This window comes from Bubalus kerabau, chromosome 18 (genome assembly GCF_029407905.1).
Source record: "Bubalus kerabau isolate K-KA32 ecotype Philippines breed swamp buffalo chromosome 18, PCC_UOA_SB_1v2, whole genome shotgun sequence".
NCBI lineage: Eukaryota > Metazoa > Chordata > Mammalia > Artiodactyla > Bovidae > Bubalus > Bubalus kerabau.
In genome coordinates this window covers 33,147,151-33,175,146 of record NC_073641.1, presented here as the reverse complement: position 1 = coordinate 33,175,146, position 27,996 = coordinate 33,147,151, and the positions used below count along the sequence as shown (strand labels likewise).

Below are 27,996 nucleotides of genomic sequence, written 5' to 3'. Positions count from 1 at the left end.
CTCAAATCTGAGATACATTGTTCAAGTTTCTTAAATGGTTCTTTATTAATAATATACAAATATATATTTTAAAATTTACAAGTTAGATAAAACACCTCCAAAGTTAGATATCATTTCTCATATAATCATTGTACACAAGTCATGTATATATATAATTTCTCGGCTTTCTAGTAATATTCTACCAATCACTTGAAATAATATCCTCAGGGTTTAATAATATATTGTACTAATTCCATTTTTCACCATTTAGAGTTTGATAGAAGATTGTCAATATCCTGAAGGATTTCAGAGGTTTTTTTCAATGCCACTGATACACTCTTTTCATTAACTTCTTTTAGCAAGGTTTCTGAAGATTTTGGTTTACAACGATCCAAAGACTTTTTGTTTTTCTTGTTAGAAGTCTGGTTTAGGACACCACTATTCTCCAATAACACTAAGTTGCTTAGTTAAGGAGCTTTCCCCCTATACAGAAAACCTAGCCTTCATATTAAAATATTATTTTTCTATTGGGAGGAAGATCTCTTGGATTCATAATAGAGTTGGGATGTCAGAATTTATCAAGTCTATCCCTTATATAAATGAAGAAACTAGTTAGAATATAAGAAGGGGAAAGGAAAAGACAGTATGTATGTCTGTATTTGGATGGAAGTTTGGTGACAGGGAGGAAATAAAAGAATTAAAATCTTAGTAACATTTCTTTAAGGGCTTCCAGGTAGCTAAGAATCTGCCTGCAATGCAGGAGACCGAGGTTCGATCCCTGGGTAGGGCAGATCCCCTGAAGGAAATGGCAACCCACTCCAGTATTCTTGCCTGGGAAATCCCATGGACAGAGGAGCCTAGGGGTCTACAGTCCATGGGGTCGCAAAAGAGTTGAACGTGACTTAGTGACTAAACAACAACATTTCTTTAAGTGATGAAGTGATTTGGGAATGAAAGGGAACAAAGTAGGGGTGAGAGGAATATGAACAATCTGTGCAGGGTATTTTTAAATAACTTAAAACATCTAGAATGAAAATAAATGTGTCCGCTATTTCAGACAATGGCACCCCACTCCAGTACTCTTGCCTGGAAAATCCCATGGACAGAGGAGCCTGGTAGGCTGCAGTCCATGGGGTCATGAAGAGTCGGACATGACTGAACGACTTCCCTTTCACTTTTCACTTTCATGCATTGGAGAAAGAAATGGCAACCCACTCCAGTGTTCTTGCCTGGAGAATCCCAGGGACGGGCGAGCCTGGTGGGCTGCTGTCTATGGGGTCACATAGAGCCGGACACGACTGAAGTGACTTAGCAGCAGCAGCAGCAGCAATTTCAGAGCTACTTTATTTGAATAGGATTACGGAAAAATAAGAGGATAAAAGAAATTTAGATGAGTGGGGTAGGAATGTACAGAACAAAAGGTTTAACAAGAAAAAGAAGTAGGAGTCCAGTCTAAGCTGGTAACAGAGGAAGTTCCTGAACTCACCTCCTCCCACAAACACACTGAATCTACGTTACATACAGAGCAATTCTCACTGTCAGAAATGTAGGAACTACCCAAGTGACTGCTATACACTGAATGAATAAGAAAACATCCGCAATGAAAGAAATGGGTAAGAATGAGACAGGCTTTCACTATAAACCCCACTCTCAGCACAATAGTGGGGAATTCACAATTCCCAGCTTCACTCTGAGGAGTAAAGGGTTTAGACCCAAGATCTAATGCTTCCATTTTTTAAGACTTCCAAGTGTGGGACAGGCCCCTAAAACTCCTAGCTCTGAGCAGACAAACACTCATCTCCCAATCTTTCCCTAAAAGCGGCCTGTCTGCTACTTTAAAAGCTTCTAGGACTTCCCTGGTGGTCCATTGGCCACTCTCCCAATGCAGAGGGCCTGGGCTCCATCCCTAGTTCTACTCAGGGAACTAGATCCCACATGCTGCAACTAAATATCCTACATGCTGCAAAAAAGATCAAAGATCCTGCACGCTGCAACTAAGACCCAGCGCAGACAAATTTTTAAAAAGTTTCTAATTTAGCACACACCTAGGGGCAGAGTATGATCCCCCGCAGAGGAAGGCTGGCAGGTGATATCTCCATATTCCTTCTCTGGCCTGCTCTAGGTTGTTTCTGTCTCCCTGGAAGGAGCTTATACACAATAGAAAAGATCAATGAAAAAAGGCTGGCTTTTTTTTTTTTTTTTGCAAAAATAAAATGAACAAAACTTTAGCTAGACTTATCAAGAAAAAAAGAGAGCTCAAATTAGTGAAAGAGGGGAAATTACAACCAATACCATATAATACAAAGGATCATAATATACTATGAACAATTATAGACCAACATATTGGACAACTTAAATGGATGGATTCCTAGAAACATACAACCCACCAAGGATGAATCCAGACCAACTGCTAGTAAGGAAATTGAATCAGTAATCAAACACCTCCCGACACAGATGGTTTCACTGGTGAATTCTACTAAATATTTAAACCAATCATTTCTAAAAAACAGAAGAGGAGAAAATACTTTAAAAACTGATTTTACGAGGCCAGGATTACCCTGATAACCAGAACCAGATAAAGACACTACAAGAAAAGAAAATTACAGGCCAATATCCCTGATGAACACACATGCAAAAGTCCTCAACAAAATATTAGCAAATTGAATACAATAATATATTAAAATGGTCATATACATGATCAAGTAGGATTTATTCCAGGGATACAGGGATGGTTCAACATATGAAAATATGATACACCACATGAAAAATGAAGGACTGAAGTCATATAATCTCAATAGATGTAGAAAAACACTCAACAAACTGGATATAGAGACAATATACTTCAACATAATAAAGATCATATATGATTAGCCCATAGCTAATATAGTCAACAGTGAAAAGTATACCACAACAAAAGATCCTCATGATACAATGAAGATCCCACATGCTGCAACTAAGACCAGATGCAGCCAAATACAGACATTTTTTAAAAAGAAAAATAAAGTTTATATATATATATATGTGTGTATGTATGTGTATATATATATATATATATATATATATATATATATATAAAGATATAACTAGTGTTGGTAAGGATGTGGAGAAAAGAGAACCATTGTGTACTCTGGGAGAAATATAAATTGGTACAGCCACTATGGAAAACAGTATGGAAGTTTCCTCAAAAAATTATAGACAGAACTACCATATGATCCAGCAATCCCACTTCTGGGTATATATATCCAAAAGAAATGAAAACAGTCTACTGAAGAGAGATCTGCACTCCTATGTTCATAGTAGTTAAATATGGAAATAACCTATTGTCCATTGTTGGATGAATGGATAAAGATGATTTCCACATATATACACACAATAGAATACTATTCAGCCATCAGAAAGAAGGAAATCCTGCTATTTGCAACAACATGGACCTAGAAGGCATTTTGCTAAGTGAAATAAGTAGAGAAAGACAAATATCAATACTATATGGTGTCACTCATATGTAGAATTTTTTTAAAAAGTCAAACTCAGAGAAACAGAATGCAGAGTAGTAGTTGCCAGGGGCTGGGTGGTGGGGAAAGAGGGAGAAGTTAGTAAAAGCATATAAACTTTCAGCTATAAGATGAATAAAGTCTGAGGATCTAATGTATACCATGATGACTGTAGTTGATAATATTGTGCTGTATGACTGAAGTTTGCTGAGAGGGTGGAAATCAGATGTTCTCATCCCTCTTGTCCCCAAGAAAAAGAGAGGTGGAATATATGTGAAGTGATGCTTGGGTTAATTAACAAGATAGGGTAATCCTTTCACAATGCGTATGTGGGTCAGGTCACTGTGAGGTACTATTTAAATACCTTACAGTTTTTTCAATTATACCTCAATGAAGCTGAAATTTTTAAAAAAATAATAGTAAATAAAAATCATACAGATTTTACAAAAAAAAGAAGTCAGAGACAGTTCTCAGTTATAATGTTAGGACATAATTATATAAGTGTGAAAGTCTCCATATGCTAGCTTAAGCCTACAAGGGAAAGAGAGAAATTGTGCAGGACATTACATTATGCTTAAAGGATACAATTAAACTTCTGTATCTTTTCAAGTTCAGAAGCCACAGACCTGTGCCAAAAAAAAAAAAAAAAAGGTTAATGCCAGTTGTCTGATTCTCTTATATCCACAATATTTCAAATAAGCATAATTAATTTTTTTCATAAAGATTAGAATTTTTAACAGAGAAGAACCTAGAAATTAAGAATTCTCTTTATATTGACTTTATTTAGCCACAGATCACCTTGACTCAACTGATAGTCTTTCACGAGTTAGTGGGCTTCCCCGATAGTACAGTGGTAAAGAATCTGGTTGCCAATGCAGAAGCTGCGGATTCAATCCCTGGGTCATGAAGATCCGCTGGAGGAGGAAATGGCAACCCACTCCAGTATTCTTGCCTGGAAAATTCCATGGACAGAGGAGCCTGGCGGGCTATAGTCCATGGGGTTGCAATGAGTCAGACACAACTGAGGATGCACTCAAGCATGAGTGAGGCAAGTGAATAGAAATCCTCCATCCCAAGGACTTCTGAATTCAGTATAGAGGTTGGAAGGTAATGAGCCTTTCTGGTATAACTCAGTACTGATCTGGCATACCTTCTACTTTCCTCTACAAGGTTTACTCAAACTTTAAAAAACTACTAAAATCTCATCACTGCTATGAAAGAAATGCTCTCTCCTTTGAATTCCTATACCATTATGTTAATTAATCATAAACTTCTTTGTAATGCCTTTTCTTGATCAATTTAACTTTTTAATCTTCACACCTAGATAGTTTCTTTGGAGGAGAAGGGATCTTACACATACAGTAAGACCTCATTTATATGGAACTTTTAGGGAATGGGTGGTCTCTAGAGCTAACTTTTTATACAACTGAATTCGGTGTCCAAACATAACTATTTTCTATTAAATTTCTTCTGGAATAGACTAATCATTTCATTGTTTTCTTAAACGAAGCATACTAATCATTCTTTTCTCTTTGGCTTGAAGGGTTAACATGAACACTGACTCTCACCATGTTCCATAGAAACAGGCACTGGCAACCAGTATTGGGTAGAGGGCTGAATGTGTACAAATCCAGGAGAACCTTTTATGTGTATGTTGCCTTTTCCCTCATCACTAGATGAAACGTGAGCACTGGCACACAACTAGAAAATAGTGTAACTGTACTAGCTCTCTGCAAAATTAATGAGGACATTCACGTCTAAAACATCTCTCTATTCAAGTCACTAGAAAAGTCTTTTCACAGTTCACAAAAGGGTAAAAGACTTGTCTGCTTTACTGACTTTATTATATACAATGGACCTTGTCAGCCTGCACTCTTCCCTTGTACTCCAGCCTATGGATGGAGAATAAGAGAAATATATCATCATTTTAAGCATCTGTAGTAAAGACTTGGATGTGACTTACTCTAAAACCTGCTGACTCTTCATCATTGCAAAACACACACTCCCTCCACCCTTTCACACATGAGAAGCATTTTCTGGGTGTAAGCAACAACACAAACTACCTTTAATGCTGTTGCTCATACGATAAGTCAATCTCTTATGAAATATTTCCTATTTTTTGACAAGTATCCTTATTAAAAAGTCGAACCAGTAAGCTAATAATAGAAGTTGAGTTGGAAAAAAAATACTGAAATACAATTTAGGTAGTTGTTTATTATGTGACCTCTTCTCTTCCTTCAACCCGTTCACTTTTATAAGAAAACAAGAATCACAGTGCAGACGTCTTAGGCTTTGCGAGGGGAATGGAGCTGTTGCATGCACTGTATTTCCCTTCCCCACTCCTCAATTTCTTGTCTCCCCTCTGCTCCGCATTGCTTCCACCCATAACTGCTTTCACCAATCTGTACTTCTCTCAACAGCTCAATTCTCAGTTTGTCTTGACAGCTACCCTCTTCTAAGCTTTCATACAAAAAGGCTAACGTTTTATAAATTTTGACAGCTAAGCAATAATGAAGTAACCAATTTTATAGCCATGCACAATTTCCCTTTCTTCCCAACCATATTTTTTGCTAGCTACTCAGGCAACTTTTCTGTTCCTACATAGCTGAAGAGATGGACCAAAGCTGAATCCTTAAGATATCTGGGTATTCAAATAACTGATTTGATTGTACCTCTTTCTCTAAGTAACTCAGGAAAACGTTATCACCTTAATGTTTATATTCTTCACCACACTATGCTAAGTACCTTACAACTTAAGTTTATTTTTTGGCCACACCACATGGCATGTGGGATCCTCTTCAACCAGGGACTGAACCCATACACCCTGCAGTGGGAAGCATGGTGTCTTCCACTACTGGATGGCCAGGCAAGTCCACAACTTACTTAAATTTAAAGCTTCCTAAATTTTTCCTGGTATCCTCCTTTTGTAATATACCCACAGTGACACTGACTTTCCCAAGGATCTTTGTCATTTTTTCCCCATATAGGAACTTACAATTCTCTGAAGTCTGAATTCCCCTTATAAGATCTATTCCTATCCATCAAAGTCACACTACACCCAAGAAACAAGTGTCTGCTCCACAAAAACGTCTTACTGTCTCCACAAGCCAAAATATCCTTTTTCATTTCTATACTTGCTTCCTCTCTAAATGTCTTAACTCCTTCAAAGCCCAGTTCCAGTCCTCTGCACACAGAAAGGTACACAGGAGGGACTGAAATCTTGCTTTATTTGTTGATTTGTCAATTAATTTGAGGGAGACAATTAATACAATAGAAATTATTTAAAAATCAAGTTTTTCTGAAAGCTTGTTAGTCAACATTTTATTTCCTTTAATATTACTAAAATATTAAAAAAAAAAAAACTCAAGTTTTCTATAAAGTATCCAGGATGAATTTTTTACACTAAGAGTCACCCATTTTGATATGAAGTTTTCAATGCAGTTTTCTGATCTTTAGATGAAACATACTATGATGAAATGTAATAAATGAGATATCCAATTAAAGATAAATTATTGTCAAGATTTAAGCTATCAAAAAAAATCATACTGGTTAAATATATTTAAGAGAAAGTTTTCTTGGGGAGAGGATTAGTTGGCTCTTATACACAGATTAAGTTTAAAATAAATATAAATACCAGCTTTCTTCAGGAACAGAAGATGAAGGATGTATGGGTATTTCTTGCTGACTAATCTGGGTCAGCCTTCTGCACCATGATATTACTGTTGTCACATATCTAGATTGAACACATTAAGAGAGATGTTTGAAAAATGAAAACGTAGAATAGAAAAAGGCCAGTTTTTCTCATTCATCAGAAATGATTTACATTCATGATTAATAAAAATGAGATTTAAGAATCAGAACAAAGGTAACACTTAGATTTAATTCAAAGTTCAAATGCCTAAATTCTCCTTTTAGTTTCTAAAGTAAAATGAGTTTCATTAAATTTTATCACGAAAATATCTCTACATATATGACTAAGTGAGTATTTACTTTCTAAAATTTAAACCAGAACACACCTATTAACACACACACATTCATAATTATATATAACTCACTGGATATACAAAGTAAGTATCAAGTTCAATAAAATGAATGATCTGGAATGACTGGCTGAAATAAACAGTATGCTTGCTAAATACAAATTTGCTTATCTTTTTAGGCAAATTATTCAAACTACCAATAAATGTTGGAGCATTTAAATTAAAATGCAATAAACCCCAACAGGAAAATAAATTAAGAGGTAAAACAGCAGTTGCTTTGTGAGGATCCTCAAGTAAAACTGCTGACATGTCAAGAACATCACAAGAAGAATGATTATTATAACAAATTCCATAAGCCAAAAAAGAAAAAGCACACTCATGAAAAAGCTGATTTCAATAATCTTCTCCATTAAAAAAAATTAATTTATTTATTTATCTGCTCTTAGTTTGCATTTGCAGCATGTGGGTTCTAGTTCCCTGACCAGGTATCAAACCCAGGTCCCCTGCGTTGGAAGCACAGAGCCTTAGCCACTGGCCCACCATGGAACCCCTAATCTTTTCCATTTAAGAATAATCATCAGCTAGTTTATTTCTCTTTATAGAAATATACGTAAGTTTAGCTATTTGTGGCTGTAAACTTTATTTCAAATTGGTTAGTGGATTAATGGGCTTCCCAGGTGGCAGAGCGGTTAAGAATCCACCTGCCAATGCAGGAGATGCAGGAGACATGGGTTCGATCCCTGGGTCGGGAAGATCCTCAGGCGTAGGATATAGCAACACACGTCAGTATTCTTGTCTGGAAAATTCCATGGACAGAGGAGTCTGGAGGGTTACAGTCCATGGGGTTGCAAAGGGTCAGACACAACTGAGCATGCACACGCTATGGGATTAATTAGTTAATTCGTTAACACGGCTGACCACAGTCCAACCTCCATAGCAAGCCAGTTATAACATATTTATTTTGAAAAATCACTAGAATACAAATGGAAATGATTAAAGCTGATCTGATCTATTTAGTTATGCTAGAGGACAATATAATTGTAAATTCTGAAACCTGCTGAAATGACTTCAAGCCACATGGAAAAACTAAAAGTATATATATAATATTTAAATGTTTATAGGCTTCCTCTTGGTCTAAAACTAAGTTAAATAATATAAATGCTTCCTCCATCTAAAAGGAAGTTATTTACTAACATGAAGTTATTTTTTTTAATTGTTTTTCAATACCTTTCATATGGTCTGGGATGTTGAATTTGAATTAACTGATTTTGTCCATCAGGAAAAGTTAACTTACACCAACCTAAGGTGAGACCTCGATTTACCTGAGGAAACAAGCAGGAAAGGTAAGTTTTATTATTCTAGAATTGAAAAACAAAACAAAACCTCCTTCTTACTTAATTTTCAATTAAAATAAGTAGATGAATCATTAAAACTTTATTTTGACTAACTTAAAAGTTATATTTTACAAGGGATATGGATATTATTTAATCACCACTCATATAGGTAATTATCAAAAGAACAAAAATACTAATCCTTTTCTCTATAATGAAGTTATCTTTATAAAAATGAGGATTTGTCATACCTTTCTGATTTTTGATGGGAAATCCAATGAGCTTAGTAAAGCCTCTTGACAGATTTTATACTTCAAAAAATAAACTGAGATAGTGTAGAGAACATCATGTTTTCTTTGTACTATTTCAACAGATTAAAAAAAAAAACTGATAAAAGAGAGATTTCAGCCTGAAGTATAATTACCTGTCTCTTTTCAATAAAAGAGCCAAAATTCCAATTCAGAGTTAAAGTAATGCCATCTAAAAAGACAGCATGTACTTTGTCATCTGAGTACGCAAGAAACCTTCCCACGCCGGGCACGAACGATTCTCTCAAAAGCAAAGGCAGCACACTGCCGTCATTTATTCCAGGCACCTAAAACCAGAAAATAAAAACAGCAGGAAACAGAGTTATGCACTAACAAGACTGAAATGATAAATGAACTCTGAGGCAACTTCAGATTCTCATTCAGAAGTTGAATATTGCAGAATCCTTAGACATGTTCTGACTTTTCCGGAAGTGGCTATCCAAGAGTCCATTATAAGCAGATTAAGTTCTAGTATCTTTGGAAAGTCACCATTCTGCTAAACTTTATATAGAAAATAGACAAAGAATAGGAACTACAGCAACACAGAGATTTATAATCAAAGTAGTATAAATACAGAAATCAAAGTCTGAGAATCACTTCCTCCAAGTCAACATTTAAAAAAAAACTTACTTTTACAGTTATGAACATAGAGTAGTGTAATATGTTTTAAAAGAACTGTTTTTACCTACTTCAAATTCAATCAACTCCCCTGCCCTTCCCCCTCTCCTAAGAAAGAAGAAACAAAAACAAACTATATAAAGTAAAAGCATAATACAACAGACATTTTGTAGTGTTTATTAAGTGGATTTTTTAATAAACCAGTACTAATGTGACAAAGAATTTCTCACATGACTTGGATGAAAGTAATTTGAACTTATAAGTATGTACACAAATAACAAAACGATTAAAAATATCTTGCTTTTAAAATAAGATACCATTTTCCAGCAGCATACACGGTAGTTATGGCTTAAAGAGAGCCTCATCTTGGCACAATGCTGAAGAATTCTGTGAACAAGAAAAATACTTAGACATTTGCAAATATTGTCGTTTTCCAATTCTAGCAACCCATTCTCACTGCTATAGAACTTGAGGCAAGTAACTCATTTCCACAAAAATATGTTTGGACCTCTTTTCTTCCTTAAGCTCCTAAAAGGGATCTACTTATTGTTGCTTCTCTTTGTGCTAATCTTACACAGTTAAGGTTATTCCTCTAATTTTTGGCAATGAAAAGAATCCAAATGGAGAGAATTTTCAGAATTTGCTCTTTTTAAGAAGTGACAGACGCACAGCACGTGAAAGGTATGGTATAGACCAAGGGTGGCGGGGATGTGAATCAACTTCCCTGGAAAATCAAATGACCAATTCCACTCCTTCAGATCTACTTTGGAAGTTGCGTAGACATAAGTCTATAAAAACAATTTAGTTGAACAATCCACTTTCATCCCTCTAGGCACCACAGACTGATTAATTAATTAAAAAACACATGAGCCAGAGAACCAAGCTACAGTTCGTCTTCTGTTCACTCTCAGAAATCAAGATCGCTTCTAGGACAATGAAGAAGTATGACGATTTAGAAGTATCATCACACCGTCAGCTTGATCCCAAGGGACAACAACGATGCCTCAAGCACCCAGAGAAAAGGCACATGTTTTCTACTAGCGGTTGCTCACCACATATGGATATTTTCCATATTTAACTTCAAAGCCAGAAGTACTCTTACAATGACATCGTGAACACTTTATTTTATAAATGATGAGACCAGAAAAGCTGACAGATTTTACTAAAGACATTTCCGCTATACCTATCAATTCTTAACCTTATCCTAAGCACTAGAAAATGCATCATGTTTCTCAGACATACAACACCAAATTCAGCTGAACAGGAAGCACTTACCTGGTTGCCTGTGTAATTAGAGAACACACAGAAAATGGACTTCCTGGCCTATCCGGAGGAAGGTTATTTACTGAGTAAGTTTTCTCTTCTTTCTGAAAATTAGTTTAAAATTAAAAAAAAAAAAAAACCTCAATAATGAAATTTGGCCATTATTACTTAGCTATTTTTTTCTTGAAATATTTATCTACATAGTGACAAGGCAAGCAATTATTTTAACTTAATCAAAAGCCCATAAAAGGTAAATTTTAAAGGTATTTTATGATGCTTTTCTACTTTCCCAATTTTTTTAAAGTCTAAAATTCCTCCTATCAAAAGTCATCTTATATAAAAAGTATAGTCTAATAGCCTATAACTTACTGCTCAATTTAAATCTTGGCTATACTCAAATTAACAAATTAATTTCCCTGTACATTAATAGGAAACCTACTATATAAGTGCCCTTTTCTCTTTAGATATACCCAAAAGGCTATTGTATAAGCTTACAGAACTATTTTAATTGAATGACTATATCATTTTGTCATTAAAATTTTTTTTATTTATTCGGTTGAACCAGGTCTTTGTCACTGCAGGCAGGGCCTTTAGTTGCAGCAGTGTGATCTAGTTCCCTGACCAGGGATCAAACTGCACTGGGAGCACAGGAGTCTTAGCTACTGGACCACCAGAGACGTTCCCCTTTTGTTGTATTTTATTAATGGAAGAACTGCTAGCTTGTGTAAGAGAATATTATTTACAGGCTCAATTTCTTGAATTAGAAAAAAAATGTTTTTTGTTATTTCTCTGAATAAATAAATATCACAACAGCAACAAGTAACATTTATTAAACAGATACTATGTGCTGGGTGCTATGCTATGTAGTTTGTAAAGGATCATCTCATTTACTCCTCAAAAAAAGCATGAGAGATATGAACCTAATGCTGGAGGGCGAAGTAGCAGTAGAGACCTGAACTAAACCACAAGAGAATGTAGCTCATACTTTACTATCAGTGAGAGAAGATGGGCTTTGAAGTCAGAGCTGGATTCATTTCACAGGTGTGCCACTCACTAAACTACAGTGATGGGCAGGTTAGACAAACTTTTGTTAAGCCTCAGTGCCCACAACCTACGAGACAGGAATACTACCTGCAATCCAGACTGTCCCAAGGATTAATGAAATAATGCATTTACAAAGCATCTGGGACAGAATTTAGTCTACAGTAGGTAGTCAAAAAACAGTCTCCTCGTTTATCCTGGACTATAGACTTGAGTATCTAAGTCTCTACTGGATATCACAAAGACATTTCAGCTTCAACATATCAAAAATGAAATTACCTTCACTTCAAAATCTGCATTTATTCCCCTGCTTCTTGGTTTTCATTATAATCTCAATAGTTTTATACTTAATGTTGGTCTGCCCGGCTAGAATGGAGCTCCGTGAAGGCAGGGGCTTTATCTTTTTGCTGACTTCAGTGTGTGCTGTGCTTAGTCGCTCAGCCATGTCTGACTTTTTGTGACCCCCTGGATTGCAGCCCGCCAGGCTCCTCTGTCCGTGGGGATTCTCCAGGCAAGAATACTGGAGGGGGTTTCCACGCCCTCCTCCAAGGGACCTTCCCAACCTCAGCATCTATTAGCACAGTGTGCTAAGTCACATGGTAGGCACCCAAAATATCGCCCTTCAATTATTTATGTTTTTTTCAAATATCACTCGTTTCAGTGTTTCCATTTGATGAGGTCTATGGCAAAAGAATGACTGGTAGTAAAATTATATTAATTCTCTAGACTAAGAAGTAGTAGCAAGAAATGCTATAAGAGATCAAAGCTCCCATATATATATTCAGCATTATTTGGAAACAGCTATCTATCAAAAATCTTCTTGGACCTCCCTGGTGGTCCAGTGATTAAGACCCCTTGTTTCCACTGCAGGGGGCATAGGTTCAATCCCTGTTTGGGGAAGTTTCCCATGCACACACTGTGGCCAAAAAGAGAAAAAAAATCTTCTTGATCTTATTGACAACATACCTCTTCTGATTCTTCTCGAATGGAATAATATGTAAAATAGTTCCCCAAATAAGCTCCTTCTGATTTGAAAACAGATCCATCTCCAGGATAAATCTCTATTGAGTTCATATGTTTATGGGTAAGTCTAGGGAAAAGAAATAATCATTAAAAAATTTTTTTCTTATTGAGATTAAAACATACATGAAGGCAATTTATAGAAGTCAGGCACCTTATCATCCTGGTATTCCACTGACAGTCACAGTGGCTGGCACAGTAAAGTCACCAAAGCAATGCCTACTGCATAGGAGTTAAATATGACAACTCTAGAACCTAAAAATAATATTATTCTGTAATAATGAAACTAGTAGAATCAATACCTGATTAATCAGATTAGCTATGTGTAAATGGAGCCACCCTAAAAGAAGGTGACTGACTGTACCTGGAGCAGCCAGGTACAATAAAGGTATTGGGTATGTAATGTATAAAAACTCAAGCCAAGTCAATTTATTGAAACATGTATAAAGAATATATTATCAGAAGTGGGTGGATTTAGGTCCCATTTGTTTATTTTTATTTCCATTACGCTAGAAGGTGGATCCAAAAAGATATTGCTGTGATTTACATCAAGAGTGTTCTGCCTATATTTTCCTCTAGGAGTTTTATAGTATATGGTCTTACATTTAGGTCTCTCAATCCATTTTGAGTTATTTTGTATACGGTGTTAGAGAATGTTCTAAGTTCATTCTTCTACATGTTTTCTAGCACCACTTCTTGAAGAAGTGTCTCTTCCATTGCATAGTCTTGCCTTCTTTGTCATAGATTAATTCACCATAGATGCTTAAGTTCATTTCTGGGCTTTCTATGTGTTCTAGTGATCTATGTGTCTGTTTTTGTCAGTACCATACTGCTTTGATTATTGTAGCTTTGTGGTATAGTCTGAAGCCAGGAAGCCTGATTCCTCCAGTTCTGTTTTTCTTTCTCAAGATTGTTTTGGCTATTTGGTGTCTTTTGTGTTTCCATACAAATTTTAAAATTATTTGTTCTAGTTGTGAAAAATGCCATTGTTAATTTGATAGGGATTACACTGAATCTGTAGATTGTCTTGGGTAATATAGACATTTTAACAATGTTGATTTTTTAAATCCAAGAACATGTTTGTGTCATCTTCAAATTCTTTCATTCAGTGTCTTATAGTTTTCAGAGCACAGGTCTTCTGTCTCCTTCAGTTCAGTTCAGCACTCAGTTGTGTCTGACTCTTTGAGACCCCATGAATCACAGCACGCCAGGCCTCCCTGTCCATCACCAACTCCCAGAGTTCACCCAAACTGATGTCCATCAAGTTGGTAATGCCATCCAGCCATCTCATCCTCTGTCGTCCCCTTCTCCTTCTGTCCCCAATTCCTCCCAGCATTAGGGTCTTTTCCAATGAGTCAACTCTTAGCATGAAGTGGAGTTTCAGCCTCAGCATCAGGCCTTCCAACGAACACCCAGTACTAATCTCCTTCAGAATGGACTGGTTGGATCTCCTTGCAGTCCAAGGGACTCTCAAGAGTCTTCTCCAACACCACAGTTCAAAAGCATCAATTCTTCGGCACTCAGCCTTCTTCACAGTCCAACTCTCACATCCATAAAAAAACCATAGCCTTGACTAGACAGACTTTTGTTGGCAAAGTAATGTCTCTGCTTTTGAATATGCTATCTAGGTTGGTTATAACTTTCCTTCCAAGGAGTAAGTGTCTTTTAATTTCATGGCTGCAATCACCATCTGCAGTGATTTTGGAGCCCCCGAAATAAAGTCTGACACTGTTTCTACTGTTTCCCCATCTATTTCCCATGAAGTGATGGGACTTAGGTAGGTTTATTCCTAGGTTTATTCTTTTTGATGTGATGATAAATGGGATTGTTTCCTTAACTTCTCTAAATGAAATTTCTCTAAGCCTAATTAAACATAAAAGGTTTGCAGAGCAAAGGAAATCATAACCAAAATGAAAAGACAACCTATGGACTGGGAGAAAATATTTGAAAATGATGCTACTGACAAGAGATTAATTTCCAAAATATACTAACAGTTCATGCAGCTCAATATCAAAAAAATAAACAATCAAAAATGGGCAGATCTAAGTAGACATTTCTCCAAAGAAGACATACAGATGGCCAAGAGGCACATGAGAAAATGCTCAAGATTGCTAATTATTAAAGAAATGCAAAACTATAATGAGATATTACCTCACAGCAGTCAGAATGGTCATTATTTAAAAAATGACCACAAATAACAAATGTTGGCAAGGATGTGGAGCAAAGGAACCCTTATACAATGTTGGTGGAAATGTAAATTGGTACAGCCATTATGCAGAACCGTGCAGTGGTTCCTTCAAAAACTAAAAGTAGACTTACCATATGATACAACAATCCCACTCCTGGGCACATGTCCCAGGAAAAAAGATAAACACACCCCAATGTTCCATGCAACACTATTACAATAGCCAAAACATGGAAGCAACCTAAAAGTCCATCTACAGATGAATGGATAAAGATGCGATCTACCTGTCTATGTATATACAGTGGAATGTTCTTGGAGAAGGCAATGGCCACCCACTCCAGTACTCTTGCCTGGAAAATCCCACGGACGGAGGAGCCTGGTAGGCTGTAGTCCATGGGGTTAATCAGTCATTAAAAAGAATGAAATACTGCCATTTGCAGCAACATGGATGGACCTAGAGATTATCATACTAAGTGACATAAGTCAGACAGAGAAAGACAAATGCCATATTTTTTTCACCTGTATGTGAAATCTGAAAAAGAAAAAAAGATAAAAAGGGACTTATTTATGAAACAGAAATAGACATAGACACAGACATAGAAAACAAATTTATGGTTACCAAAGGGGAAAGAATCAAGGGGGTGGATAAATTAGGAGTTTAGGACTAATAGATACAAACTACTATAATAAAATAGATAACCAACAGGGACCTATTGTATAGCACAGGGAACTACACCGAATATTTTACAATAAACTATAAGGGCAAAGACTCTGAAAAAGAAAAAATATATACATACTAAAGTATACTGAATCACTTTACAGTACACCTGAAACTAACGTAACATTGTAAACCAACTGTACTTCAATAAAATTATTTTAATAAATTTTTTTTTAAAAAAGAGAGAGAAGGGGGTGGGTTTTCATGCAGGAAAAGGAGAACCCAAAAGAAAAAAACTTCACAAATTTCTTCTAGCATTATTTACAGAAGTGAAACTCTGAATCTAGCCAACACTACGTACTCCAGTCACTAGAGGTATACTTTGTGGTAGAATAGGGATAATTCTATAGAATAGTTTAGATACAGAGGAGATGGTCAGTGAATATTTGCTGCATGAATGATGTCCAAAATCTCTCCTGGGCTAGTGAACTTCTTCCCTAATTCCATGCTCAACAGGCAACCCTCTGATATGTCTAAGATGGCAAGGTCCCCTTTTCTTAGAAGGGGTATCCTAAATAACTGGCAAAACATTTCATTCTCAAGCAAAACGAATCCCTCACTGGTTTTGGTGTTGTCACAAAAATCCTGTGATTGTGGTTAATGTGAGTCAGTCACAAAGCCCCTAGGTGCACTATGAGACCTGAAAAACACAGGGCCAACACAGGACAATGGTGGTCCTGGCAAAACTGTATCCTCTTGGGGGAGTCCATCTCCGAGGCCAGTTCTATACCCTCTGTGATATCGCTAAATAGTTCCAAATGTAACAGAAGAGCCTTACCTATAGGTAACACCCTTGTACCAAACCACTTTGACTAGTTCATGGTAGGAATATTCCTCTTCACCAAACTGTTTCTGTGAAAGTGAATCAGAAAAGTTCCACCTGTGAAGGACAAAAATCCAAACTATTAACTCTGGCTGCTTGACAGAATTACCTTTAGAATTCAACAAAACAGTGCTGCTGTAGTAAGACTTATTTCTTGCTTATATTAGATTTTAAAAAAAGTAAAAATACAAAATTACATTAATAAAATTTAAAACTACAGTTGACCCTTGAATAACATGGGGGTGGGGCACTGACGCCAGTTGTAGGGAAAGAGCAAATTAGCCAAGATGGCGTGGTCAGGCTCTCTCGCCCCATGGCCTCTTGCTCTTGTGCCGTTTTGTAAATAAATAATGATTATGTAACAGCTGAGATCATTTATAATGCTGCGCATCAGGAGGTACTTGCTCAGTCACAGGTTACTCTGTGCCGTATGCCTGTGTGAGCTCCACCATGAAAGCCCTGGCTTCTGCTGAATCAGGGTTACACTGGAGTGGCATCATGGTCATGTTATATGAGGTAATGTTATGCCTGTGTTATGGCTACACTATGGTTATGTTATGGCTGCTACTCCGGCTGCTGCATCAGCCAGGAGAGACGCTGTGTTATGCCAGCCAGGAGAGAATAACGTGTCTGCAGTTCGTTCCTACAGCTCCTTAAGTCTTCTTCCAGCCTCTTAGCTCACGCCTTGCCTACCCTGGGTTCAGCAAACAGTGTGAACAGCAAGATCCTGTGCTGTGAACAGGATCAGCAATACACCAGTGCAGTAGGAAACCAAGTACTATTATCTCTGTTTCAAAAACAAAGGAGCTGATAAATGACTCACCCACGGGCAGGAAAAGCTGAAACACTTTGGCTAAAATCAGGACTCAAACCCTAGTTCTGCTGATTCCACAAACTGTGATCTCTAGTCAAACACAAACTCTCCCCCACATTTAGTAACTTAAATATGTAAAAAATAAAAATGCAGGTACTATATTTATTGAAAAAAATCTGCATATAAGTGGACTCACATAGTTCAAATCTGTGTTGTCCAAGAGTCAACTGTAATCTTATTTTTCCACATATTTTCTTAGTATTTTTAATAATCTCATTGTTGAATCTCAGCATAAACATATGTTAAGTTTTACTAACCTTAAAAATTTAGGATTCAAACAGTAAATATTTACTGAAATACTTATGGTGGGCTAGATACTGTGCTACACACACTGTGGATATTACACTCAAGAAAGCAGACATGGGCCCTGCCCTCAGTGGAGAATTTTATCTAGCTCAGATATTAAACAGAAGATACTGAACATAAAGAAAGGAGAACTACTGGATGCTGTGGATTGTATGGGCTTCCCTGATGGCTCAGCGGTAAAGAATCTACCTACAATGCAAGAGACCCAGGAGATGTGGGTTTGATCCCTGGGTTGGGAAGATCCTCTGAAGGAGGAAATGGCAACCCACTCCAGCATTCTCGCCTGGGAAATCCCACGGACAAAGGAGCCTGGTGGGCTATCCACCAAATGGTCACAAGAGTCAGACACAACTGAGCACACACACGCACTTCGGGCTTCTCTGGTGGCTCAGTGGTAAAGAATCTGCCTGCTACACAGGAGATGTGGGTTCAGTCCCTGGGTCAGGAAGATCCCCTGGAGAAGGAAATGGAAACCCACTCCAGTATTCCTGTCTGGGAAATCCCATGGAGAGAGGAGCCTGGCGGGCTACAGTCCATGGGGTCACAAGAGTCAGACACAACCTAGCAACTAAACCACCACCATGTACTGTATACAGTCTAGTCCTATCTAAGAAATAAGGCTTATGCTAAGACCTGGAAATGAGCATAAGTTAGTGAGCTTAGAGTGAGAAAGGGAGTGTTCCAGGCATAGGAAAGAACAGGTGGTAAAAGAAAGGGGTAAAAGAAAGCTTGGGCAAGCATTTGAGGGATGGCGAGAAGTTCAGTTTAGGGATTTCCCTGGTGGTTCAGTGGCTAGGACATCATGCTGCCAATTCAGGGACCTGGGTTCAATCCCTGGTAAGGGAACTAGATCCCATATGCTGCAGCTAAAAAGATTCAGCAAGCCACAACTAAGACCCAGCAGAGCCAAACACACACACATTAAAGTCCAATTTAGTATAGAGAGAGCAAGGGCAGGAGGGGTGAGGATTACAGATCCAGGAATGGACCAGATAATGGAAGGCCTGTTAAGTCGTGTTTAAGGATAATCAAGTTATTGAGAAATTATTCATTTAGAAGCGTTAATCTCTTTTCATGTATACTAACAATACTGGAATTCCCAATTCTAACTAGAAAATCATGACAAGCCTAAAAATAAGTCCTGCATTTTGTTTTTCAGTAACAAATAAGTACTCAGAAAAGGACCTGAGATCATATCCCAATTCTACAAGCACCAGCTGTGAGACTTTGGTCGGGTTAACATTTCCATGTCTCAAGTTCCTCTACAGTGTGGGGGGTGATAACAGTACTTACCTCAAGGGTTGACTATGAGGATGAAACAGCTAAAGTATGACTGCACATCACACAAAGTAGTGGTTTGTGCTATTATCATTATTACTATACTACTATACAGAGTTCATGTTAAAAATCTGTAACCATTAGGTTATTCATCTCTTAGTGATGGTAAAAGGTTTGTACCTAGCCATCCAGAAGTCTCTCCATGTTTATCCCTTTTGAAATGGACATATTCATGTATGCTGCACACGTGCTAAGTCATGTCAGTGTGTCTGACTCTGTGTAACCCTATGGACCATAGCCTGCCAGGCTCCTCTGTCCATAGGATTCTCCAGGCAAGTATACTGGAGTAGGCTGCCATGCTCTCCTCCAGGGGATCTCCCCAACCCAGGGATTGAACCCACATCTCTTATGTCACCTTCACTGGTAGGCAGGAAACCTAGGAAGCCGCCCAGGAAACCCAGACATATTTATACTGAGTTAACCAAAGACAAGGGTATTCTCTGAGGCTATATATGAATAAGGATCATGGACACAAGGATCATGATCACAAACTTGTCAGGTCCATGCTCTAGCAACAGAAGTAACAGGGTCCACTGAGCAGCAGCTGACATGTCTTAGAGCTGGTTCCCACAGAATTCTGTGCCATCACTTACTGCACTTTATCAAAATTTTCGGTGACAGGGATCCCTACTAGACTCTAAGCTCCTAGAGAGCACAGACTCTGTCTTAGTCATCTCTACAGTCTCCGTGCTTAACAAAGTACCTAGTGTAGTATATAAAGGAAGAAATATAAGTAACACATTAGCTAGGGACATTATTTCCTATCTGTTACAAGCAAAGTTTAAGATCAACTGAACTTTCCTTATGCATGGTATCCGATGATTCAGATAGATAAATGATCCTTAGGTGAGGTCTGGTTTTGACAAAAGTGTTAGGACAAATAAATCATTCTTCCATTACCTGTGCAAGTGTGGGGCAGGACAGCTCAGTAACAGGGCCCTGGGAAGAACAGAAACTTCTTTTACTCGTTCCTCAGAAACATCAGAAGTTAACATTCTCTTCTGGGTGATATCTGCATCAATTCCAGACATACTGCTGATTTTATTATGAAAATGAAGTGCTAAAGACAAAGGGTATTTCCATTCCTCCGGACAGGAGGCCACAGACCAGCACTGCTTTACCCATGTGTATACACATGTGTCTTTCGTATGAGGTGAAGACAGCACCTCCCTCCCTTTGGCTCCATTCACACAACTCTTCCCTGAAGGTTCTTCGGATTTCATGATCTGATGATAAAGTTCATTTTCTTTATTCTTCAGTCTCTGTCCTGATAAACTTCTATGTGTACAGATTTTTCCAGCTTTTTCAACTTGTTTGTCCTTTTTGCCTTTATTATTTATTTCGGACACTTCTATAGATGAGTCTGGCTTCTGGCTTACTTTACACAAAAAATGTACTGTAAATTCATGCTGAGATTTGGGCAGGCAAAGGTATGCGTGACCATCTAAAGATGATACCCTCACAGTGCCACTCTGCATACATGTCATGCCATCACCAGTGTCAAGACTGGGCCATCTCACTTCTGAGACATCAGTCAAGATACGCTGAGACGAGAGGAAAAAAAGGAATGGTATTTTTTGTTAACAGTACACGTTTTCCATCATTTGATACTTAACATATTATGGAAGAAAGCTCTTAAAAGTTTTATCCTTTACCATTTAGAAAGAATGAAAAATGTCAGTCTATATATGGTTTTCCAGAGAACATTTGATATTATTATCTCTCTCAGAAAAGTAGAGACAAAACACACACACACACTGACAAACAGGACAGAAAAGAAAAAGAAAAATCATCTTGATGATTTTTAATGGCAAACATATTCTGATTTAAAGTGTACAATGCATCAGAGATAAACAGATTTGCAGCCCTTCCCCAAAAGTCTATTCTGAAAAGAGAATATAAATGGGAGAAGACCAGCACAACTGTATGAAAAAGCAACCATACCATAAATGGTATGGAACTAGCATAAAAACCATCAACAGAACAATTGAGAGAATACAGAATCAGACTCAACCATATCATAAAATGTTACATATGGTAACATAAGGTTTTCAGAACAAGGGGGTAAAGGGAGAATTAAGTATTTAACAAATGGTACTGAAATTATTCAATAGCATTGGGAAATGCTATCTCAAAGGATTATCACATGGACTAAATAGGATAACATGTATTAAGGTACTTGTCCTACAGAGCTACATCACACACTAAAATAAATTCCAGGTGCCTTAAAAGGTAACATTAAAAAAAAATCAAATTGCTCAAAGGTAAACTGTTCTGAACCAACAGCAAACAGATTTGTAACAGGTAACAGAGCCTGCTGCATCTTTTCATACAAGACAAGAACAGTGAGTGTCATATAATGGTCTTTTAACCAGTTAAGCTTGCCAAATCACATATTTCATCTTCCATTTACATAAAACCTTAAAACTTACAAAAGCCTTGTAAATTTACAATGGTGTCTGTGTGTACAGATGTTAGTGTGCTAAAATTAAGGGTAGTAGTCACGTCATTTGCAGCAACATGGATGCAGCTAGAGATAGTCACACTAAGTGAAGTAAGCCAGACACAGAAAGACAAATACCATATGACAGCACTTACACGTGGAATCTAAACTATGGCACAAATGAACCTCTTTACAAAACAGAAACAGACTCACAAACACAGAGATCAGACTTGGTGAGGGAGTGGGGGAGGGATGGACTGACTGGGAATTTGAGGTTGGTAGATGCAAACTATTACATTAGAATGGATAAGCAATGGATACTGCATAGCACAGGGAACCACAGCCAATCTGCTGAGATAAACCATAATGGAATAGAATATTTTTTAAAAAATGTATATATATGTAAACTGAGTTATTTTGCTGTACAGCAGAGACAGCAAAGACTAACACAATATTGTAAATCAACTATACTTCAATTAAAAGAAATACAAAAAAAGTAAGGCCAGTATTCATTGATGGCAAAGGTGCTTTATAAGGATGATCAGTTAAGACAATTGTTTTCTAGAATTAGACTATCTAATGCAGCATCAGCAGCAAGCTATATAGTTTCAGTGAACTGTTACTCAAAAGATACAGTGGAAAAATGGCCCTGTAAACAAAGTTACTGGCTTACAATTTTTGACTCCTTTGCCATGAGACAATGTAATAGAAAATTACTCAGCAGGCAGGCAAGCATCATGTCTACAGCAGAAAGTGGTTAAGGGCCACAGTCTTCAGAGTCAGATAGACTGGGTTCAGATCCTGACTTTGCCATTTAGAAAAACTGCATGGACAAATTAGGTAAACAGTCTGAGATTTAGTTCTCTCATCTGTAAAAAGGGGCTGATATAGTCAATATACCTGTTCTGATTGTTTGAACATCCATTTTGATTAGCAGATACCCATGCCATACTGAAACTATTAAAATTTTTCTATATCATTCCTAGAACTTGGCTCATAGTAACCCCTCAAGAAATGATGGTAATTATTACTCCTAAAAGTTGAAAATAGAATAAAACGTGTATACCTATAAGTAATTACACATCTCTCCTACATATTAATTACACATAAGCTACTGAAAATGGCCACATAATTTCTTAATTTTGATACCTTCGAGAATCAGGAAATCGCCAATCTATAAAGTTCTGAGTATAATCCTCTGATACAAAAAAGATAAAAAGGAAAAAAGGCACAGAGATACACTATGTAACTTCTGTATCTCAAGGGACAAAATATCAGTTGAAAATATCAGTCTGTTGAAATGTACAGGCCTACGCATTGCACAGCAACATGTCCATGCTCAGGGACATGAAGGAAAAACCTAAATATTAAACTACCAGTTTGCAATCACTTGTCCTTGAATATTTGTTTAAAAAATATTACCGTTTTCATTTCAGAAGGTATGATGCTTTCAGATAAAAAAGGACAGGTAGCAAAAGAGTTACGAAAATCGAGGGCTCCTTGTAACTGCTCCTACAAAAAAAAAACACCAAGTAATTTAAAAAAATGATTTGAAAATCCATTTAGAATGACAGTAATCCAGAATACTAGCCACTTTCTATATTCTGGACACCTCAACAATATTTTAGTATGAAAAAGAGTAGTTTTTGTGTCATCTTTACTTACTCGATAAGCGCTAATAACAAAGTGTGTCCTTTGGCGAATTCTTTCTGGCTGTTGTAAAGGATGTGCTGAAACAGGAGGTGCCTTTTCAAATAAAAATTCAGAGCCGCAGGGAGAAAGCTGCAATCTGGAACCATCAATATATTGCACTTGCACGGAATCATCTTCATAAAGTACCATTTGCACTTCAGCCGCCATTACTGTGACTGTGGGTAAAATGTCCTTCCAAGGCAAAAGGCTGAAGGAAACAGCAAATACGGTAGCACCAACAGTTCTCTTCACGTACAAAAGTTCTATAAAAATAAATGGATGAACATAAGCACAACACACTGCCACTGAGCTTACTTTTTTGGATGAAAAGTGATGATCTTACCCTGACCTGACCTGAATGCCTTGATTAATCCCGAGGGCTTTACCTCAGTAGTGTGGGAAGATAATTGGGAGGGGGAAGACAGCCCACCAAGTTATAACTGCCCTTATTTTAGTAGCTTTACTTCTGAAGTTTAACTTCTGAAAATTGGATGCTCAGGATCTCACTTCAAATAACAAGCAAATTCCATCTTTGCAAAAAGAATACAGCAAATCAGAGGCTTCCCTGGTGCTCCAGTGGCTAAGACCCCATGTTCTCAATGCAGGGGTCCTGGGTTTGATCTCTGGTCAGGAAACTAGATCCCACATGCTACAAATAAGATCTACGGCAGTCAAATACATAAATAAATATTTTTAAAAAAGAAAAATGTAGCAAATCATTTGTAGTACATGTAAAAGGCAGGCCAAAAGTAACTATTTGGCCCACTTGAAAATAATACCTGGATTCCTGCCACTAACCTGGCATTATGGAAGTAGCTCCATGTCACAACTCAGAAAGCTAACTAATCACCTAGTGAATTAGATTCATCTTATTCACTGAATTCAATTTCCTCTTCTTTACCTCTAAAATGTCTCTGTATTTTCACCTACGCTTTCCACATAGGTATGATGGAAGGGGAATGAAGGGGTTGGGTTCCATACACACTCTACCAGTTCCTAGCTATAAACTTCAGGTTGGTTGTTTCCTTATTTGTAAAATGGGGGTAGTAACAGGATTGCTGTGAGGATTAAATGAGACAACATATGTAACAGTGCCAGTAGTGTGAATGCTGCTTTGCAGGAGATCAATAAATTTTATAATTCTTTCTAAAACTAACTGCATCCCCTACTAGGACATTATCTCCATCTGTTACCCAGGTGATCAAGTTTCACCTGACCAAAAAAAAAAAAAGAATAGTAACTTTTCATAGATACCACTTTCCCCAGCTTACCTCTGTTTCCTACCAATAAACTTCTCAGGTGTAGTATTCACTCAGTGTCAACTTTCTTTGGTCTTTTTTTTGGCCGAGCTTCGAGGCATGCAAGATCTCAGTTCACTGACAAGAGATCCAACCTAAGCCCCCTGCATTGGGAACATCAGTCTTAATCACTGGACTGCCAGGCAAGTCCCAGCGTCCACTTTCTCTCCCAACAATCTTCAGTGCATTGCAATCCAGCTTTCTCTGTCACCTCACTACTGAAATTGTTTCACAATGGTCACCCCTATCTTCTTACACCCAATGACTTCAGTCTTCATCCTACTAAACTAGCCAATATGTGACAGTGTTTTCTGTCTTTCTTTGCACCAAACTCTCTTCTGCCTTTTATGTAAAAGGGGTGGGGGTGCCATGGTCCCCCCTACCTTGCCTCTATATCTGTTCTTCTTAATAGCTTAACCATTGCTCTTCTTCACCATTTCTTAAATCAAGGGATTCATCAACACCTGACCTTAGTTAGTCCTCATTTTATCTCTTCTTTCTAGATACACTTATGTTGCTTTTATGCCCACCCTTAAAAGGTTTTTATGCCTTTTAAAAAAATCTTACCCATTTCACTGTATGTAATGAGCTACATATGATATAGCCTACAATCTTTGGCAGAGTATGTCAATATATAAATATTAAACCACATGATCTCTCCTGAGGAAATTCACACAACTTTAATCATTCTCTTTCTCTAGAGAACGTCCAAATCTACCTGACCTCTCTCCTGAGCATCCAGCTGCCTCCAGGAGCTCTCTCCATGTCCTGGTTCCACAGATAAATCAAACTCAACATCACTTCCACTCAAGGAAGACTTCTGTTAATACCCTCAAATTCACTTTTATTCTTAACTCCCTCAATGCCAACCTACAAACAGTAGCTAGAAGGACCTTGTAACATAAAAATGAGATTTAACCCCTTCTGACTTAAACCCAGTATTTGCACTTAGAATAAAATCCGGATTCTTAACCACAGCCTATAAAAGCCATACAATCTGCACCTATCTACTTCTTCAATGTCTTCTCCTAACTCTCTCCTTGTTCAGGACACTTTAGCTACATTGGCTTTTTAAATGTTTTTTTAAGAAGCTGTAACACATCGGAGAAGGCAATGGCACCCTACTCCAGTACTCTTGCCTGGAAAAATCCCATGGACGGAGGAGCCTGGTGGGCTGCAGTCCATGGGATCACTAAGAGTCAGACACGACTGAGCGACTTCTCTTTCACTTTTCACTTTCATGCATTGGAGAAGGAAATGGCAACCCACTCCAGTGTTCTTGCCTGGAGAATCCCAGGGACGGGGGAGCCTGGTGGGCTGTCGTCTATGGGGTCGCACAGAGTTGGACACGACTGAAGCGACTTAGCAGCAGCAGCAGCAACGCATCTCAGAACCTTTGCACTGTTCTTTTTGCCTAGCACTTTCCCCAACTCATCACATGACTGGCTCTTTGGCACCATTAATATCTCAGCACAAATATCTAACTTCCTCAAAGGCCTAACCTGACCAGTTAAAAGTTGTTCCCAACCATGACTTTTTATCCATTTCATCGTTTTTCTTCATAACATCTATTACTATCAAAATGGGTTCTATTTATGTACTTGCTTCTTGTCTTTTTTCATGGGGCTTCCCTGGTGGCTCAGATGATAAAGAATCTGATAAAGGAGAACCGCGTTCGATCCCAGGGTCATGGACAGAAACTCAACGAGAGCAGGGACTTCATCTTTCTTACTCACTGTATCCCTGGCATCTAAAACAATACTTGGCCAATAATAATAAGGGTGCAATAACTATTTAATCATAAATATATAAGTAATATATAAGAATATATGAGTGAATTTTAAAATTCTTGCTTCTCCTGAATTTGCAATTTGAGTCAATGGCATCTCAATTTGACTTCTTAGTGTTTCCCTTCACACCCTTGTGACAAGTCCTGTTGATTCTGTATGTCTCTCCCATAAATCTGGCTCTTCCTTTTCTATTTCTGGTCAGCTTTTCCCTCCACTCCTGTAAACCGTCTGGGACCTTTTCCCAGTTTTCCGCCTCTCCAATCCATTTCCAGTATTTCCCTTATTGGTAATTTTCTACAACCCAGACCATACCAACCACTTTACATCACTTTTTTACGTACTTGTTAACTGGCAATAAATACTCATAGCATTAAATATATTTATATTGCGGCTATATGTATCCTATATACGTACGAGGTCCACTTGCTATTTCAGAAAAAACAGGTGCAGACACACAGTCGAAAAATATATTTTCTCATACCAACTGGAAAAAGGCCTCTATCTTAAGCCAAGATTTTTTTTCCAACAGCTTATTCTGGTATAATTGTTACTTAGATTATTTAAATAATCAAGCAGACACAAGAAACAGTGAGAATATCTTAAGTTCTTGCCATCATTAATAATAATAATAATCTGCCTCCAACCTACATTTCCAGCGTCATGTCTACTTTGATCAAAAATTTTGTTCTCGACATTAACGGGAACCTCATCAAACGCATATCTACAGGAAAGGCCTCATACAAACAATCAACATCTTCGACTCACACAGCAAGCAGTTCTGAGCTTTAAAGCCGTGGAAACGAGGCCAGTCAATGGCCCTTGTGCTTTAGTTTGCCAAAATACTCGGAGTAGCAGCTTGTGTTCCTGCCTACGACGCTTCTCGAGGAGTATTTATTGAATTTGACAAGTTACCAGCAAGTGATGTTTCTCGATGAAAGAAAAGTCATAACCGAGAGGAATTAAGGCTACAGGGAGGAGGTTTGGCGGTCTCTCAAGTCCGAGTAGCCAGGGACAGCGGCAGCTGCAATCGCGAAGACGAACCGAACGCAAAGAGTGGAAACTCAACCCTTCCCGTACCCTAGGAAACCCGCCCGTTTTACAAAGGAAGACCGGAAGTCCTGCCCTAACTGAGCCCTCCTCTCGCAAAGAAGGGCGGGACCGGAAGTAGGAGAAGTAGGGGCTCTGAGTCCGGAAGTTAGTCGTCTACTCTCAGGTTTTTACTTCCGGTACCCCCCAAGGAGCCGGCCTGGTGCGGACGAGCATTTTGATGCTCTAGCCGAGATAGCTACAGATTTGGAATTTAGTGGAGTGATACTATTTAAATAACCTAAACAATTATACGTCAATAACGCGGTTAAAAAAAAAACTTGACCGAAGATAGAGACCTCTGCTTTCCTAGTTTGATGTTAGAAACTGTCGTTCAACTGTTTGCACCTTTAAAATTTTTGTTTACAACAGCAAATGGACGCGTCTGCTATATCTTATTGCCACTGAAACA

The 27,996-nt window shown here is 37.8% G+C and overlaps 1 protein-coding gene across 7 annotated transcripts; it reads right to left on the bottom strand.

Annotated features, from left to right (window-relative positions):
- Positions 1–16: 16 nt before the first annotated feature.
- C18H5orf34 (chromosome 18 C5orf34 homolog) lies at positions 17–27,630 on the bottom strand. Of its 7 annotated transcripts, none has more exons than XM_055555342.1 (14): positions 27,411–27,625; positions 24,682–24,812; positions 23,384–23,673; positions 23,141–23,230; positions 20,176–20,819; positions 16,713–16,814; positions 12,978–13,101; positions 10,983–11,074; positions 10,025–10,094; positions 9,206–9,376; positions 8,678–8,772; positions 7,105–7,203; positions 4,056–4,096; positions 17–433 (listed from the first exon to the last, which is right to left on the bottom strand). In XM_055555342.1, exons 3-14 carry the CDS (start codon positions 23,576–23,578, stop codon positions 240–242), a joined length of 1,917 nt encoding a protein of 638 aa, XP_055411317.1. In that variant the 5' UTR covers positions 23,579–23,673; positions 24,682–24,812; positions 27,411–27,625; the 3' UTR covers positions 17–239. The 7 variants fall into 7 exon arrangements, with proteins under 7 accessions (XP_055411317.1, XP_055411320.1, XP_055411318.1 ...); XM_055555345.1 differs by having other exon boundaries at positions 23,384–23,618; XM_055555343.1 differs by lacking the exon at positions 27,411–27,625 and adding an exon at positions 27,264–27,402.
- Between the last annotated feature and the right edge of the window lie 366 nt (positions 27,631–27,996).